The sequence below is a fragment of the Geotrypetes seraphini genome, chromosome 1, assembly GCF_902459505.1.
Source record: "Geotrypetes seraphini chromosome 1, aGeoSer1.1, whole genome shotgun sequence".
Lineage (NCBI taxonomy): Eukaryota > Metazoa > Chordata > Amphibia > Gymnophiona > Dermophiidae > Geotrypetes > Geotrypetes seraphini.
Window position 1 is genome coordinate 92,065,447 of NC_047084.1, and position 14,579 is coordinate 92,080,025.

At 45.7% G+C, this 14,579-nt stretch overlaps 1 protein-coding gene across 4 annotated transcripts in view; it reads left to right on the top strand.

Annotated features, from left to right (window-relative positions):
- The window catches only part of PIAS2 (protein inhibitor of activated STAT 2), a 136,105-nt gene that overhangs the window by 3,063 nt on the left and 118,463 nt on the right, over nucleotides 1-14,579 (top strand). For 2 of the 4 annotated variants that reach the window (XM_033934950.1, XM_033934961.1), the window contains exon 1: nucleotides 4,631-4,831. The exons of 1 other annotated variant lie outside the window; for it this stretch is intronic. In XM_033934950.1, the coding sequence (XP_033790841.1) occupies nucleotides 4,808-4,831 (24 nt within the window). In that variant the 5' untranslated portion in view covers nucleotides 4,631-4,807. Of the gene's footprint in view, nucleotides 1-4,629; nucleotides 4,832-14,579 lie in introns of those variants that run through there. One more of the 4 variants, XM_033934942.1, reaches the window with a different exon arrangement.

The following is a 14,579-nucleotide window of genomic DNA, read 5'->3' on the forward strand; positions in this document are numbered from 1 at the left end:
TAATAGACCACAGAGTCTATTAAGAATGGTGGCGGTGTTTTACTCACTCAGTGTTGTGTTCTTGCAGGCCCATCAGCTGACGCCTATGTCATCTCTCCCTGCATCAGCGTCACAGGTCCATGCTCACACACTAAGGGCTCCTTTTATCAAGCCGCGCGACTTTTAATCACATGCTAACCCCCGCGCTGGCCAAAAAACTACTGCCTGCTCAAGGCAGGCATTAGCGGCTAGCACAGCCAACGGTTTAACACGCGCTATTACACGCATTAAATCGCTAGTGCAGCTTGATAAAAGGAGCCCTAAGCCTAACATTTTACTTACTTTTGACTACTTTTAACTGGTTGAAACTATTACCTAGATGTACTTCACTAACGAAGGACCCGCCCCAGATACCGCCTCCTCTAAATCAGAGTGGCCCATTCTAGTTCATTATTCAGTCCCTTCAGAGTAACCGTATTTAAACCGTAAATCCATCATTGCTCAATATAATTCAGTTTTTCCTCCCAGTTTCCTCCCTCCCTGGCTTGTCATTATCCACATTTTATTCACACTTGCACAGAAGTCAAGCAAATTGGTGAGGCAAGACCTCCTTCGGCTGAACACCATGCAGACTCTGTCTCATTAAATTATGTTTGTCTACATGTTCCACAATTTTATTTTTTTAGAATTGTTTCCACTATTTTGCCCGGCACCAAGATCAGGCTTGCTGGTCTGTAATTTCCCGAATCTCCCCTGGAACCCTTTTTTTAAAATTGGTGTAATATTGGCCACCCTCCAATCTTCAGGTACTACAGACGATTTTAACAACAGGTTACAGATCACTAACTGCAGATCAGCAATTTCATGTTTGAGTTCTTTCAGTACCCTGGGATGAATACCATCCGGTCCAGGTGATTTATCACTCTTTAACTTTTCAATTTGGCTTAGTACATCTTCCAGGTTCGCTGAGATTTCTTTCAATTCCCCCGCCTCATCACTATTGAAAACCATTTCCGGTTCAGGTAGATTTCTTACATCTTCTTCCCACAAGTCAACTAAACATGATAAAATATGCCCTGATCAGATGCACACCTCTTTCACCAAAAACACATCCGTAGTACTAATTGGAAACAGTTTCTATCTTATTTGTCTATATGTTCCACTTCTGCTTACACCTTATCCTATGTTTTATTATGTATCATGTTGACATTGTAAGTAACATATTATACCATAATGTGTACTGTTATTTAAATCTTTTTTTTCTGCTGATAATGTCTAGTACATATGTACAAATTATTCTTGGTATATACCACCTTGGAAAAGGCAATAAATCATAATAAATAAATAGCGTGGTGGGGAGTGAGGTAATTAAATTTGCAGACGATACAAAGTTATTCAGAATAGTGAAGTCACAGACCTACAAAGTGACATAAACATACTCAAGAAATGGGCTGCGACATGGCAAATGAGGTTTAACATGGATAAGTGTAAGGTGATACATGTCGGTAACAAAAATCTTATACATGAATACCAGGATGTCTGGTGCAGTACTCGGAGAGACTCCCCAGGAAAGGACTTGGGAGTACTGGTAGACAAGTCAATGAAGCCATCCATGCAATGTGCGACGGTGGCGAAAAGGGCAAACAGAATGCTAGGAATTATTAAGAAGGGGATCACAAACAAATCGGAGAAAGTTATCATGCTGCTCTACTGGGCCATGGTGTGCCCCCACCTGGAATACTGCATCCAGCACTGGTTGCCATACATGAAGAAGGACATAGTACAGTAAACACGCAAGAGACAATTTCTGCTTGAAAGAGCTTACAATCTCATTATGACACACAAACAGGACAAAATGGGTGAATCTATACACACTGCTCACGTAGAGATTTACAAAAGGAGTGAGAAGGTAGGGGACTAATGAGGGAATAACAGATATGGGTGCTTTGCACAAGTGGGCGGGGTTAGGACTTGAAAGCAGGTTAAAAACGTGGGCTTTATTTATTTAATTCGTTTTCTATCCCAGAGCTCAGAACGGGTTACAAGTTGACAGTTAACAGATTACAATTTGCCATAGTTACAGTACAAGATTTTTTGATACAAGCTTTTATCCTAATTTGACACATATTAGGGATCTAATATACATAGTGTACAGTTTACAGGTTACAATTTGCGATAGTTCCAGTGCAAGGTTCTTCAATACAAGTTTTATCCTATTTGACACATACTAGGGATCTAATACCAATAAACATAATATGCAGTTTACAGAATAAAGTCGACAGTTACAGTGCAAGATTTATCAGTATAAGTTTTTATCCTAATGTGACACATAATCAATATACAGTAATATTAATTTGTAATCTATGGGCCTTAGGCAGGGGAGTTAGGTGAAGAGGTGTGTTTTTATTATTTTTCTAAAGCTGAGGAGTCTTCTTCACCCAGAGAGTGGTAGAAAACTGGAACGCTCTTCCAGAGTCTGTCATAGGGGAAAACACCTTCCAGGGATTCAAGACGAAGTTAGACAAGTTCCTGCTGAACCGGAATGTATGCAGGTAGGGCTAGGCTCAGTTAGGACACTGGTCTTTGACCAGAGGGCTGCCGCGTGAGCCACTGGTCTGACCCAGCAGCGGCAATGGGGGCAGTTGATTCCAGTGGCTTGGTAAAAAATAGGAGTAGGAACATCATTTGGCAGTTTGCAGTTAATGTAATGATCACGTCTAGGGGGCGTTTTGAGGCATATTTCATCCTGAGAACGGAGAGACCTGTTCGGCATGTATGAAGAAAGCTTAGTCATTATGGTATCTCAGAGCCAAAGGAGCTCTGTTTTGGAGGTGTTTTTGAATTTAATTCTTTATTTGCTTATTCATTACAATAACAAATATTCACGGATATCCACAAAATTCTGTATATAAAATACAACTTAACATATAATAAGGAAATTAATCAACCTTGGTATAGTCCACATTATAATGGTCACCAGTGTTAAATAGAAAATGGAATCTATCTATTATTTAACATTGCAGGCAGTAATTGGCTAATCTATTTATATAATACACCCTCCTCCAGTATATATAAAGTTATTGATAATAGAAATTAAACTTTCAACAAAGGTTTTCCTTTAATAAAGTCTTCTAACTGGACTGGTTCCAAAAAAATATACTTATCACTTCCATATGAGACTAAGCACTTGCACTGGAATTTCAGAAAGAAAGTAGCTCCAGCTGCCACCACCTTAGGTTTTAACTGGAGGAAATGCTTCTTTTTAAACTGGGTATGTCTAGAGACATCCGGAAAAATTATCACACGTTGGCCACAAAACAGGTCTTGTTTTTTTCAAGAAATATAATTTCAAAATAGCCTGTTTATCCCACTCTGTTTTGAAAACCACTATTAAAGTTGCTTGTTTATCAATTATATCTGTAGAGGATTCAAGAAATTGTGATACACTCAAACCATCAGGTGAGCCAAGTTTATCCATTTCACCTTCTTCAAGTATTTCTTTAGACGCTCTTGGAATGTAATAGAGGTTGTCTAATTTAAGAGTATCCACATTAGTATAATGCAATATATCCCTCAAGTACATCTTACAAGACTATTTGTTTGTAAATACAAGTGATATATGAAAATTGTTTGTATTATGTTTAATTCACTTGTTGTAAGAATTCAAAAATGAATAAATAAAAAATAAAAAAAAGAGTTCCAAAGAAGACAAATAATGTGTTAAAGAAAAATTTAATAGATGAAGGTTTTTAGCCCTTATGGAATTCTCTAACTTTTCTAACTTGGCATGAATCAACGTACCATCTTTAATATTGGAAACAGCATTTACTTGTAAGGTATTAACTACTTGATCTAATTTTTCTAACTTTTCTGTGGAGATGTTTAATTGTAATTTGTTGACGGTTATCCAGTTTTTGATTTCCGAGAGACATTTTAGGAGTTTCAGGATCTGGGTCATTTGTGAAGCAGTGAATCTGTATTTGGTATTTGCGGGCTATGTCTAGGACTGGTCTAAGGTAGAGATTGAATAATAGGGGGGATAGTAGAGCCCCCTGCGGAACACCGTATTTGATTGGGTTGAGAAGTACTGCTAGAAGATCCATTAAGAGTGAGTACATGGATTTGAATACTGTCCCCATTTACTATGTTATTACTGTAAAACTGTACTTATAATTCTCATTAGATATTTTGGTCATTCTGATTTCATAATTTTTTTATACTTTATTGTTAAAATCACTAAAATTTATTACAGCAACAAAAGGACACTTCCTCAGGTACATAGCCCCCAAACCATCAACATTTCCTCCAGAATCAGGGCGTTTGCTTCATCTACAAACAATTTGATTGATTGATTGATTGATTTTATTTCTTATATACCGCTATACCGTGAGGTTCAAAGCGGTTTACAATGAAGATAGATTAAAGATACATTAAAATAAAATAAATAAAAATGGTACTTTGGATTTTCCTAGCTGTCCCGAAGGCTCACAATCTAGCTAAAGTACCTGAGAAAACAATAAATAAAAATAAATGAAATAAAGTAAATTCCAGTTAGACAATTTATAAGTCGATAAAATATTCAGGAGAACACAATGAAGAGCCAGAACTTCTGACGCGTTCGTCCCCTGAACAAAAAAAAAGGAACCACGCGTCCCCCTCCCCCTTTCGAAAAGAACGCACCCTACTGGCTCAGCTCTCCAGCCCGCGCTCGCGCCCGAGAGCCGCCCTCCTCGCCGACGTCATCGTCACGTGACGCGGACCGGGGGCACCGGCGGCCGCAGCGCAGGATGGTGCAGGCGACGGCCGTGACGGCAGTGGCCGACGAAAAATGGCGGATTTCGAAGAGCTGAGGGTGAGTGGAACGCGTCCCGCGTTTGCCCCGGGGCGCCGAGGACGACCGAGACGCGCAGGCAGCGAGAAGGGGGAGGCGGCAAAGGCCGGGTGTACAGGAGCAGGTGTGCGAGAGCAACTGGGCCCTTTCGGCGGCAGCCACTTAAGCAATCCAGCTCGGGCGGTGGGGCGCAGGGTCTGTGTCTCTACCTGGCTCTTGGCCTCTGGTTTTCAACCTGCAATTAGGAAAATGAACACGTTTAGCGCCCATTCTTATATGTTGTAATTTTACAGGAGTGAAGTGAAAACTATGAAAATTGTAAATAAAAAAAATATGTTGTGCTTGTGGGCGGAGTTATCAAGATATAATTGAGCCATCTTACTAAGCTAATTTTAATCATTAATTTCTAATGGGCTGGTCGCCTATATAGGACTACTGCAACATTATCTACCTGGGTTCCTTCAAAAAAACTATTCAAAGTCTACGTATCATCCAAAATTCAGCAATTCGACTGATCTTTGGGCTGAAAAAATGGGAACACATAACTCCCTACTACCAAAAACTCCACTGGCAGCCCCTGGAGGCGAGAGTGCTGTTCAGGTTTGCCTGCCTCTGTTACAAATCCATCCATGGTTCGGCCCCCTTATACATGGTCCCCCCACTTTACCATGGTTCCTCCATCCAGACCCACTCACAAAGCTCATCGGTTCATAGACAACAACGCGGAAGACAAAGGCGTGCGCTGACAACTGAGCGCAAGATGGAGGTGCGCGCCGAAGAAAATTACTGTTTTTAGGGGCTCCGACGGGGGGTTTTGTTGGGGCGCACCCCCAGTTTACTTAATACAAATCGCGCCGGCGTTGTGGGGGGTTTAGGGGGTTGTAACCCCCCACATTTTACTGTAAACTTAACTTTTTCCCTAAAAACAGGGAAAAAGTGAAGTTTTCAGTAAAATGTGGGGGGTTACAACCCCCCACAACGCGGCGCGATCTGTATTAAGTAAACTGGGGGTGCTCCCCAACAAAATCCCCCGTCGGAGCCCCTAAAAACAGTAATTTTCTTCAACGTGCGCCTCTCATCTTGCGCTCAGTTGTCGGCGCACGCCTTTGTCTTCCGCGTTGTTGTCTATGAACCGATGAGCCTATGTACCCATTCGCTGATTGCCCAGCCCTTCTTTATTGTAAACCGCCTCGAACTTCTACGGCTTTGGCGGTATATAAGAAATAAATTATTATTATTATTTATAGTTAGTGCACGATTTTAAAGGAGCCAGCTGTGTAGGTGCAGCTAGGTTCTGAGTACCCCCAGTATAATACAAGCTTTATCTGTGTTAATGGAGCAGTAATTTGTGTTTAACACCCTTAATCATTATGAAATATTGGGATTGAATGTTAATAAAGCAAGGCCTGTTAGGGTCATGGCTCAGTAAGCCAACATTGGAGAAAGACACAGGGATGGGTGCCCGCACGGGGACAGGGACAAACTTTGTCCCCCATGTTGTTTTCTAAAAACTTAAGACTAGTATCAATATATAAAAACTTAACACATCTTAGATAACTGGCAACTAAATTCAACAATTAAAAAAAAAAACTACAGAAGCTGCTTTTTGGATTCAAATGAAACTACTGTACTTCTAGATAACATAATTTGTGCCGTCTGCCTTTGATATGGTAACAAGAGTCTTGTCTGCTAATCAGACTCCTACCATCTGCAATGTCCTTCCATTATGTGCCCAGCTGCTTAAGCATCTTACTGTTACTGCAACAGATTCATCCATAAGAACAGTCTTACTCGATCAGACCAATTGTCCATCAAGCCCAGTAGTCTGTTCTCACAGTGGCCAATCCAGGTCCTTAGTACCTGGCCAAAACCCAAGGAGTAGCAACATTCCATGCTTCCCCCATGTGTTTCTCAATAATAGACTATGGACTTTTCCTCAAGGAAATTGTCCAAACCTTTCTTAAAACTAGCTATACTAACCGCTCTTACCACAATCTCAGGAATGCGTTCCAGAGCTTACCTATTCTCTGAGTGAAAAAGTATTTCCTCCTACAGTATAATCTCATTATAACGGACTTGTTTATAACGGAACCTCGCCTTTAGCAGACGAGGTCCGCTGGTCCTGGTCGTGCGCCATTATAAATATACAGAAAATCATCGGATATAGCAGACTCGCATATAACAGACAACTATTTTGGTCCACAGAGCCGCTTTTAGCTGTAGTTTTATTCGGCTCCGCTTACAAGGCACATGGCATGCTGGTGATATAGTATCAAAATGCAGCCCAGAAAAAAAAATGACTATTTTCTTTCCAGTACAGTGTTCTGGTTTGCAATTATTTCGTGCCATACCAATGTTTTGATGAGTTTTGTTATTGATGTTATCCCAGGACAAGCAGGCAGGTATTCTCACTAGTGGGTGATGTCATCCGACAGAGCCCCGATACGGACATCTTGCAAGCATGTCTTGCTTGAAGAAACTCAGAAGTTTCGAGATGCCCGCACCGCGCATGCGCCAGTGCCTTCCCGCCCGATGCTCCGGGCGTGTCTCCTCAGTTCTTTTTCTTCCGCGGAGCTGAGAAGTTTATCTTCAATTTGCGCCCATTGAATCTCTTTTTTTGCCTTCTTTTTTGCCGCGGGTTGAGTTCTTTTGGCTCTCCTGTGCATTTATTTCTTTCTTTGATTTCTTTTTCAAAAAAAAAAAAAAATTTTCCTTTCGATACCGTGTCGGCCGCGTGGCTGGGGCCCCGCGCATTCGACCTTGCGGCGGAGCTTTTCCGGCCTATGTCCCGGCCGATCACCGGTTTTAAAAAGTGTAGCAAGTGCCAGCGCGCGATTTCGCTCACGGACCCTCATCGACGCTGCTTATAGTGTCTGGGACCGGATCACTTCCCGAAATCGTGCCGGCCTTGCTCCACTCTGACGGCGAGAGCGTTTAAGCGTCGCTGTCTGCTGTGGGAGTCCATGTTCAAGATGGAAGCTTCATCGGATCCTGCAGCTTCGACATCGACAGGTGCTTCGACTCCTTCTGCGAAGCCCTCTGCCTCCCCGGCTGCTTCGGGCCTCCTGAAACCGGCGTCGTTCACACCGGTTTCGGCCCCGGCTTCGGCGCCGGTGCCTTCATCCGTCTCCTCGGAGCAGGTATCGACCCCGACAGTTCCTCCGGTGGTGCTCAAGGTGCCGAAGACTGGCAAGCAGAAGCACGTAGCACCCAAGGAGCGCGGAGACCGTGCGGAAGGGCCCCCTTTTGGTGTGGATCCCTCCATATCGGCTTCGTTGCGGTCCATCCTGGAGGCTCAGTTCGTGGAGCTCATGCAGACCATGGGGCCTCGGCTGATTGCCACCATCCAGGGTGACCTTCCAGCTTCGGCTTCGAGGGGCGGACCGCCCCCTCCTCCTCCTCCTCGCCGCACTACCTCGTTACTCGGCGAGGAGGAGCGGCGAGCGGTGTCCGGGTCCTCGAGGAGGTCCTCCGTTAGCGCTGTACCTCCTTTGGAACCGATTCCCTCGAGGAGGGCCTCCCTTGGTGATATGCCTCCCTTGGAGCCCATCCCCTCGAGGAAAGCCTCGCTTAGTGACCTGCCTCCCTTGGAACCGATTACTCCGCCCCATGACTCAGTGTGGCGTCCACCTTCGGGGCCACCCAGTCCTGGGCATAGCAGGAAGCAGGACGAGTTCTTCCGAACCCCCTATCAAACCGTCTCGCCTCAGAAGAAATTGCCTTGGTTGGGTGTGCTGCTTCGACTGGGTCTCCTCCTCCGGGTTCGGAGTTCGAGGACCCCGAGGTTTTCTACTCGTCCTGTTGCTTGCAGGCCTCTCTGGAGCCTGGAGCCTCTTCTTCTTCTAGTCCGTCTCGCAGACCGGCGACGGCAGACCAACTGTCTGTCCTTTTCATCGTTCCTCAGGCAGATGGCGGATGACATGGACATTACTCTCGATGCTGGGTCTCGATATTCCAAGGAGTACCTCGATACCATGCACTTGCCTCGTCCTCCGGCAGAGTCCTTGCGGCTTCCCCTGCACAAGCTCCTCGACCAGACCTTCATGCGATGCTTCGAGTCTCCTTACTCTATCCCTGCGGTCCCTGGCAAATTGGATGCGCGGTACCACACGGTGCATCATAAAGGCTTCGAGGGTTTTCAGCTTTCTCACCAGTCCCTCCTGGTCGAATCCTCGCTCAAGCGGTCTCATCCTGGCCAGGTCTATGCTTCAGTGCCTCCGGGCCGCGAGGGCAGAACCATGGATAAGTTTGGTCGACGCATCTATCAGAATTCGATGATGGCGTCTCGAGTCCTGAATTACAATTTCCACTTTGCAGCCTACTTGGAATTTTTTCTACCTGTGCTTCGGAAGTTCACACCATACATCGAATCCCAGGCTAGGTTTGAGTTTGAGGAAGTGGTTGCTTCGCTGTCCCAACTTCGGCTTCAGTTAATGCAATCTGCCTATGATGCGTTCGAGCTCTCCGCCTGAGCGGCGGCTTGCTCGGTGGCGATGCGCCGGTTGGCCTGGTTGCGGACCATTGATATGGACCCGAATCTTCAGGACCGCCTGGCAAACGTCCCGTATGCTGGGGCGGATCTTTTTGACGAATCCATCGAGACTGTCACGAAGAAGTTGTCCGACCACGAAAAGTCCTTCCAATCTATCCTTCGGCCGAAGCCTAAGCCGCAGCAGTCTCGACCTTCTCATCCGCCGTTGATTTATCAGAGGCGTTATCAGCCGAGGCAAACTCCTCCTGCGAGGCAACCGGCGAAGCGTCAGCCTCCCCAAAAGGGTCAGCCTAAGTCTCAATCGCCTGCTGTCCCTAAGACCACGCAGCCTTTTTGACTGTCTCGTCGAGGGCGTAACCAACCTCGTTCTGCCTCCCCCTGTTTTTCCCATCGGAGGGCGCCTCCATCATTTTTATCATCGCTGGGAGGCCATAACAACCGACCTCTGGGTCCTTACTATCATCAAGGAAGGATACTCTCTTCATTTCCATCGGGTCCCTCCGGACCACCCTCCAAGAGAGTATCCTTCCAACTTGACTCAGACCGCCCTTCTTCTCCAGGAAGCTCAGGCTTTGCTCCGGCTTCGTGCCGTGGAGCCGGTCCCGACGGACCAACTGAACCAGGGGTTTTACTCCCGGTACTTCCTTGTTCCGAAGAAGACGGGTGACCTGCGACCCATTTTGGACCTCAGGGCCCTCAACAAATTCCTAGTCAAGGAGAGGTTTCGCATGCTGACACTTGCTTCTCTCTACCCTCTCCTCGAGCAGAACGACTGGTTATGCTCTCTGGATCTCAAGGAGGCCTACACTCACATTCCCATTCATCCGGCCTCCCGCAAGTTCCTCAGATTTCGGGTGGGACATCTACATCTGCAGTATCGAGTGCTTCCATTCGGCCTGTCCTCGTCTCTCAGAGTCTTCACGAAGTGTCTGGTGGTGGTGGCCGCTGCACTCCGGAACAGGGGTCTTCAGGTATTTCCATACCTCGACGACTGGCTCATCAAGGCCCCGTCAGCTCCAAAGGTCATTTCGGCGACCTTGACCACGATCTGCTTCCTGCAGAGCCTAGGCTTCGAGATCAATTTTCCCAAATCTCATCTGCAGCCACCCAGTCCCTTCCCTTCATCGGGGCGGTACTGGACACCATCCAGCTTCGAGCATTCCTTCCTCCTCAGCGCATGGATGCTCTTCTTCGTCTCTGCCAGTCTGTATCTTCTCGCCAGTCCATCTCGGCGAGACACATGATGGTCCTCCTGAGCCACATGGCCTCTACAGTTCATGTGACGCCCTTTGCCAGGCTCCATCTCAGAATTCCTCAGTGGACCCTAGCTTCTCAATGGACTCAAGTGTCAGACCCGTTGACTCGACACATCATAGTCACTCCTGCTCTTCAGCAGTCTCTACTTTGGTGGATGACCTCTTCGAATCTATCCAGAGGTTTGCTGTTTCACACTCCTCCTCATCAGAAGGTTCTCACTACCGATTCCTCGACCTATGCCTGGGGGGCTCATCTGGATGAGCTTCACACTCAGGGATTCTGGACCTGTGCGGACCGACTCCATCAAATCAATCTTCTGGAGCTCAGAGCCATCTTCAATGCTCTTCAAGCTTTTCAACATCTGCTTCACGACATGGTGGTCCTCATTCGCACCGACAATCAGGTCGCCATGTATTATGTCAACAAGCAAGGGGGCACGGGCTTGGCCTCCCTCTGCCAGGAAGCTCTCAGAGTCTGGGATTGGGCGGTTCGCCACAACACCTTCCTCAAAAAGCTGTCTACATTCAGGGGAAGGACAATGTCTTGGCGGACAAACTGAGTCATCTTCTCCAGCCTCACGAATGGACACTCCACTCCAAGCCCCTTCATCAGATCTTTGCTCAGTGGGGAACGCCTCAGATAGACCTCTTTGCGGCTCCCCACAATTTCAAGCTGCCTCAGTTTTGCTCCAGGATCTACGCTCCTCATCGCCTCGAGGCAGATGCTTTTCTGCTGGATTGGGGGAATCGCTCTCTGTATGCGTTTCCGCCATTCCCTCTCATTCAAAAGACTCTGGTCAAGCTGAAGTCCGACCATGCCACCATGATTATGATAGCTCCTCGGTGGCCCAGGCAACCTTGGTTCTCCCTTCTACTTCAACTCAGCAGCAGGGAACCGTACCTACTTCCAGTGTTTCCTTCACTGCTTACTCAGCATCAGGGGTCTCTGCTTCATCCCAACCTGCAGTCTCTCCACCTGACAGCTTGGTTCCTCTCAACGTAACTCCGCACCAGTTTTCCCAGGCGGTGAGGGATGTCTTGGAGGCTTCCAGGAAGCCTGCTACTCGTCAGTGCTACTCCCAAAAATGGACTAGATTTTCTTCATGGTGTATTTCCAATTCTAAGGAGCCTCAGCGAGCCTCCCTATCCTCTGTTTTGGACTATCTTTTACATCTGTCTCAGTCTGATCTCAAGTCGACATATATACGAGTCCACCTGAGTGTTATTGCGGCTTTCCATCAGCCTCTACAAGGGAAACCTCTCTATTCTTATCCTGTGGTTTCCAGATTTATGAAAGGACTTTTTCATGTCAATCCTCCTCTCAAACCGCCTCCAGTGGTTTGGGATCTAAATGTTGTCCTTTCTCAGCTTATGAAACCTCCTTTTGAGCCTCTAAGCAAGGCTCCACTAAAGTTTCTCACTTGGAAAGGGGTTTTTCTGGTGGCCCTCACATCTGCTCGCAGGGTCAGTGAGCTTCAGGCCTTGGTGGCGGACCCACCTTTCACAGTATTCCATCATGACAAGGTGGTCCTCCGCACTCACCCGAAATTCCTGCCTAAAGTGGTCTCTGAATTTCACCTTAACCAATCCATTGTGCTTCCAGTGTTCTTTCCAAAGCCTCATTCTCATCCTGGAGAATCACCTCTTCACACTCTGGACTGTAAACGTGCTTTGGCTTTCTACTTGGATCGCACCAAACCACACAGAACTGCTCCTCAACTTTTCGTCTCCTTTGATCCAAACAAGTTGGGGCGACCTGTATCGAAGCGCACCATCTCCAACTGGATGGCGGCTTGTATCTCTTTCTGCTATGCCCAGGCTGGATTACCCCTTCCCTGTAAGGTCACAGCCCATAAGGTCAGAGCAATGGCAGCCTCTGTAGCCTTCCTCAGATCGACACCGATTGAGGAGATTTGTAGGGCTGCCACTTGGTCCTCGGTTCATACGTTCACCTCTCATTATTGTCTGGATACTTTCTCCACACGGGATGGGCAGTTTGGCCAAACTGTGTTACAAAATTTGTTCTCCTAAGTTGCCAACTCTCCCTCCATCCCATTGAGGTTAGCTTGGAGGTCACCCACTAGTGAGAATACCTGCTTGCTTGTCCTGGGATAAAGCAATGTTACTTACTGTAACAGTTGTTATCCAGGGACAGCAGGCAGCTATTCTCACGTCCCACCCACCTCCCCTGGGTTGGCTTCTCTGCTAGCTACCTGAACTGAGGAGACACGCCCGGAGCATCGGGCGGGAAGGCACTGGCGCATGCGCGGTGCGGGCATCTCGAAACTTCTGAGTTTCTTCAAGCAAGACATGCTTGCAAGATGTCCGTATCGGGGCTCTGTCGGATGACATCACCCACTAGTGAGAATAGCTGCCTGCTGTCCCTGGATAACAACTGTTACGGTAAGTAACATTGCTTTGCTGATATGCTTGTGTTCATCGATTTACATTATTTCAAGTTGCCCTAAATAAAGTTTAAAAAAAAAATGCAATTCTGGATATAACGGACCGTTTTCCTAGGTCCATCGAAGTCCATTATGACGAGATTATACTGTATTGGTTTTGAAAGTATTTCCCTGTAATTTAATCGAGCATTTATAGACATTTAAGGCTCCTTTTACAAAGGTGCGCTAGGGTCTTAACGCTCGCAATAGCACGCGTTAAATTCCTGAGTGCGTTAGCCACTACCGCCTCATTTTTAGGAGGTGGTAGATTTTCAGCTACCGTGCGCTATAGCGTGCGGTAATTTTGTGCCTGCGCTAAAAACCCTAGCACACCTTCGTAAAAGGAACCCTTAATAGACATTTCCAGCATTTTCCTGTTCATCCACTATACAGTTTTACACCCATATCTGAAAGACAATTCAATTACCTTCCCAGATGATGCATAAACAAAGGCAGCTGAATCTTTGGGAAGGTTGTACCAAAACTAGATTGAAATGGAATTCTCTATTTGCAATTTTTTAAAAGAATATTGTCCGTTTTTTAATTTTAATAAAAATTTAAATGATAAATGTTCGAGGCTTGTGTAAATGAAGACAGAGCCTGTGGGGAAGGGATGGAGAAGGAGCCCTGTGTCATTCTCTACATTTTTCCACTTCTTTCCTGGGGGCAAGTCTGGTATTAACTGTGCAGATGTCAGGGCTCATACTATGAGAATGGCACTACATCAGAAGATACCTGTGCTGTCTGTCCATTGTATTTTTTCCAGTTGGGTTGGTCCTGGGTATTTTTTTTCGTATGTGCTATTGTTTTTTCTCTTAAGTTGTTGTCTGTGGTCTTATATTTTGTTTGTTGATTTAAAAAAAATTTAGCAACCGCCTAGTCCTAAGCAGCATTACAAAAGTAACATACATAAAATAAAACATACAAGACTTATACAAATATCTAGAATGAATAATTACATCTTAAAATCAAGATTTCATAGATCCTCACAGTACCATTTATCTTAAAACTATCATAAACAACATATCTTTATTGAAATTCTTCTAAAAATAGTTTAGTTTTAAGTATTTTTTTTTAACTTCTGGATATCAGATATCAATTAATTTGTTCCACAGAGTTACTCCCATGATGGAAATAACAGAAGTTCTTGTGTTCTCATAGTTCATTTTTGAGAAGTCCGTCAATGACAAACTTATTGCACCTTCAGTGGAGTTTGAGGCGGGTTACAACAACAATTAATGCATCATTGACAATTACAGCAGCAGTTATTGCAACACAAATATAAATACCCAGTGCAGGAAAAAGTCCAGTTGTACTCCTAACATAGACTTCTGCTACAGTGAGTTCATGGGTAGGGTCGTTATGCTCATGTTACCCCTCTCCTCAAGTTACTTCATTGGCTCCCTGTCCTCTTCCGCTTACAGTTCAAACTTCTCTTACTGACCTACAAGTGTACTCACTCTGTGGCTCCTCAATATCTCTCTCTACACCCCACCCCGGAAACTCCATTATTTGGGTAAATCTCTCATCTGTTGCCAACTCCCGACTCTCCCCCTTCTGTATTGCAGCGCCATATG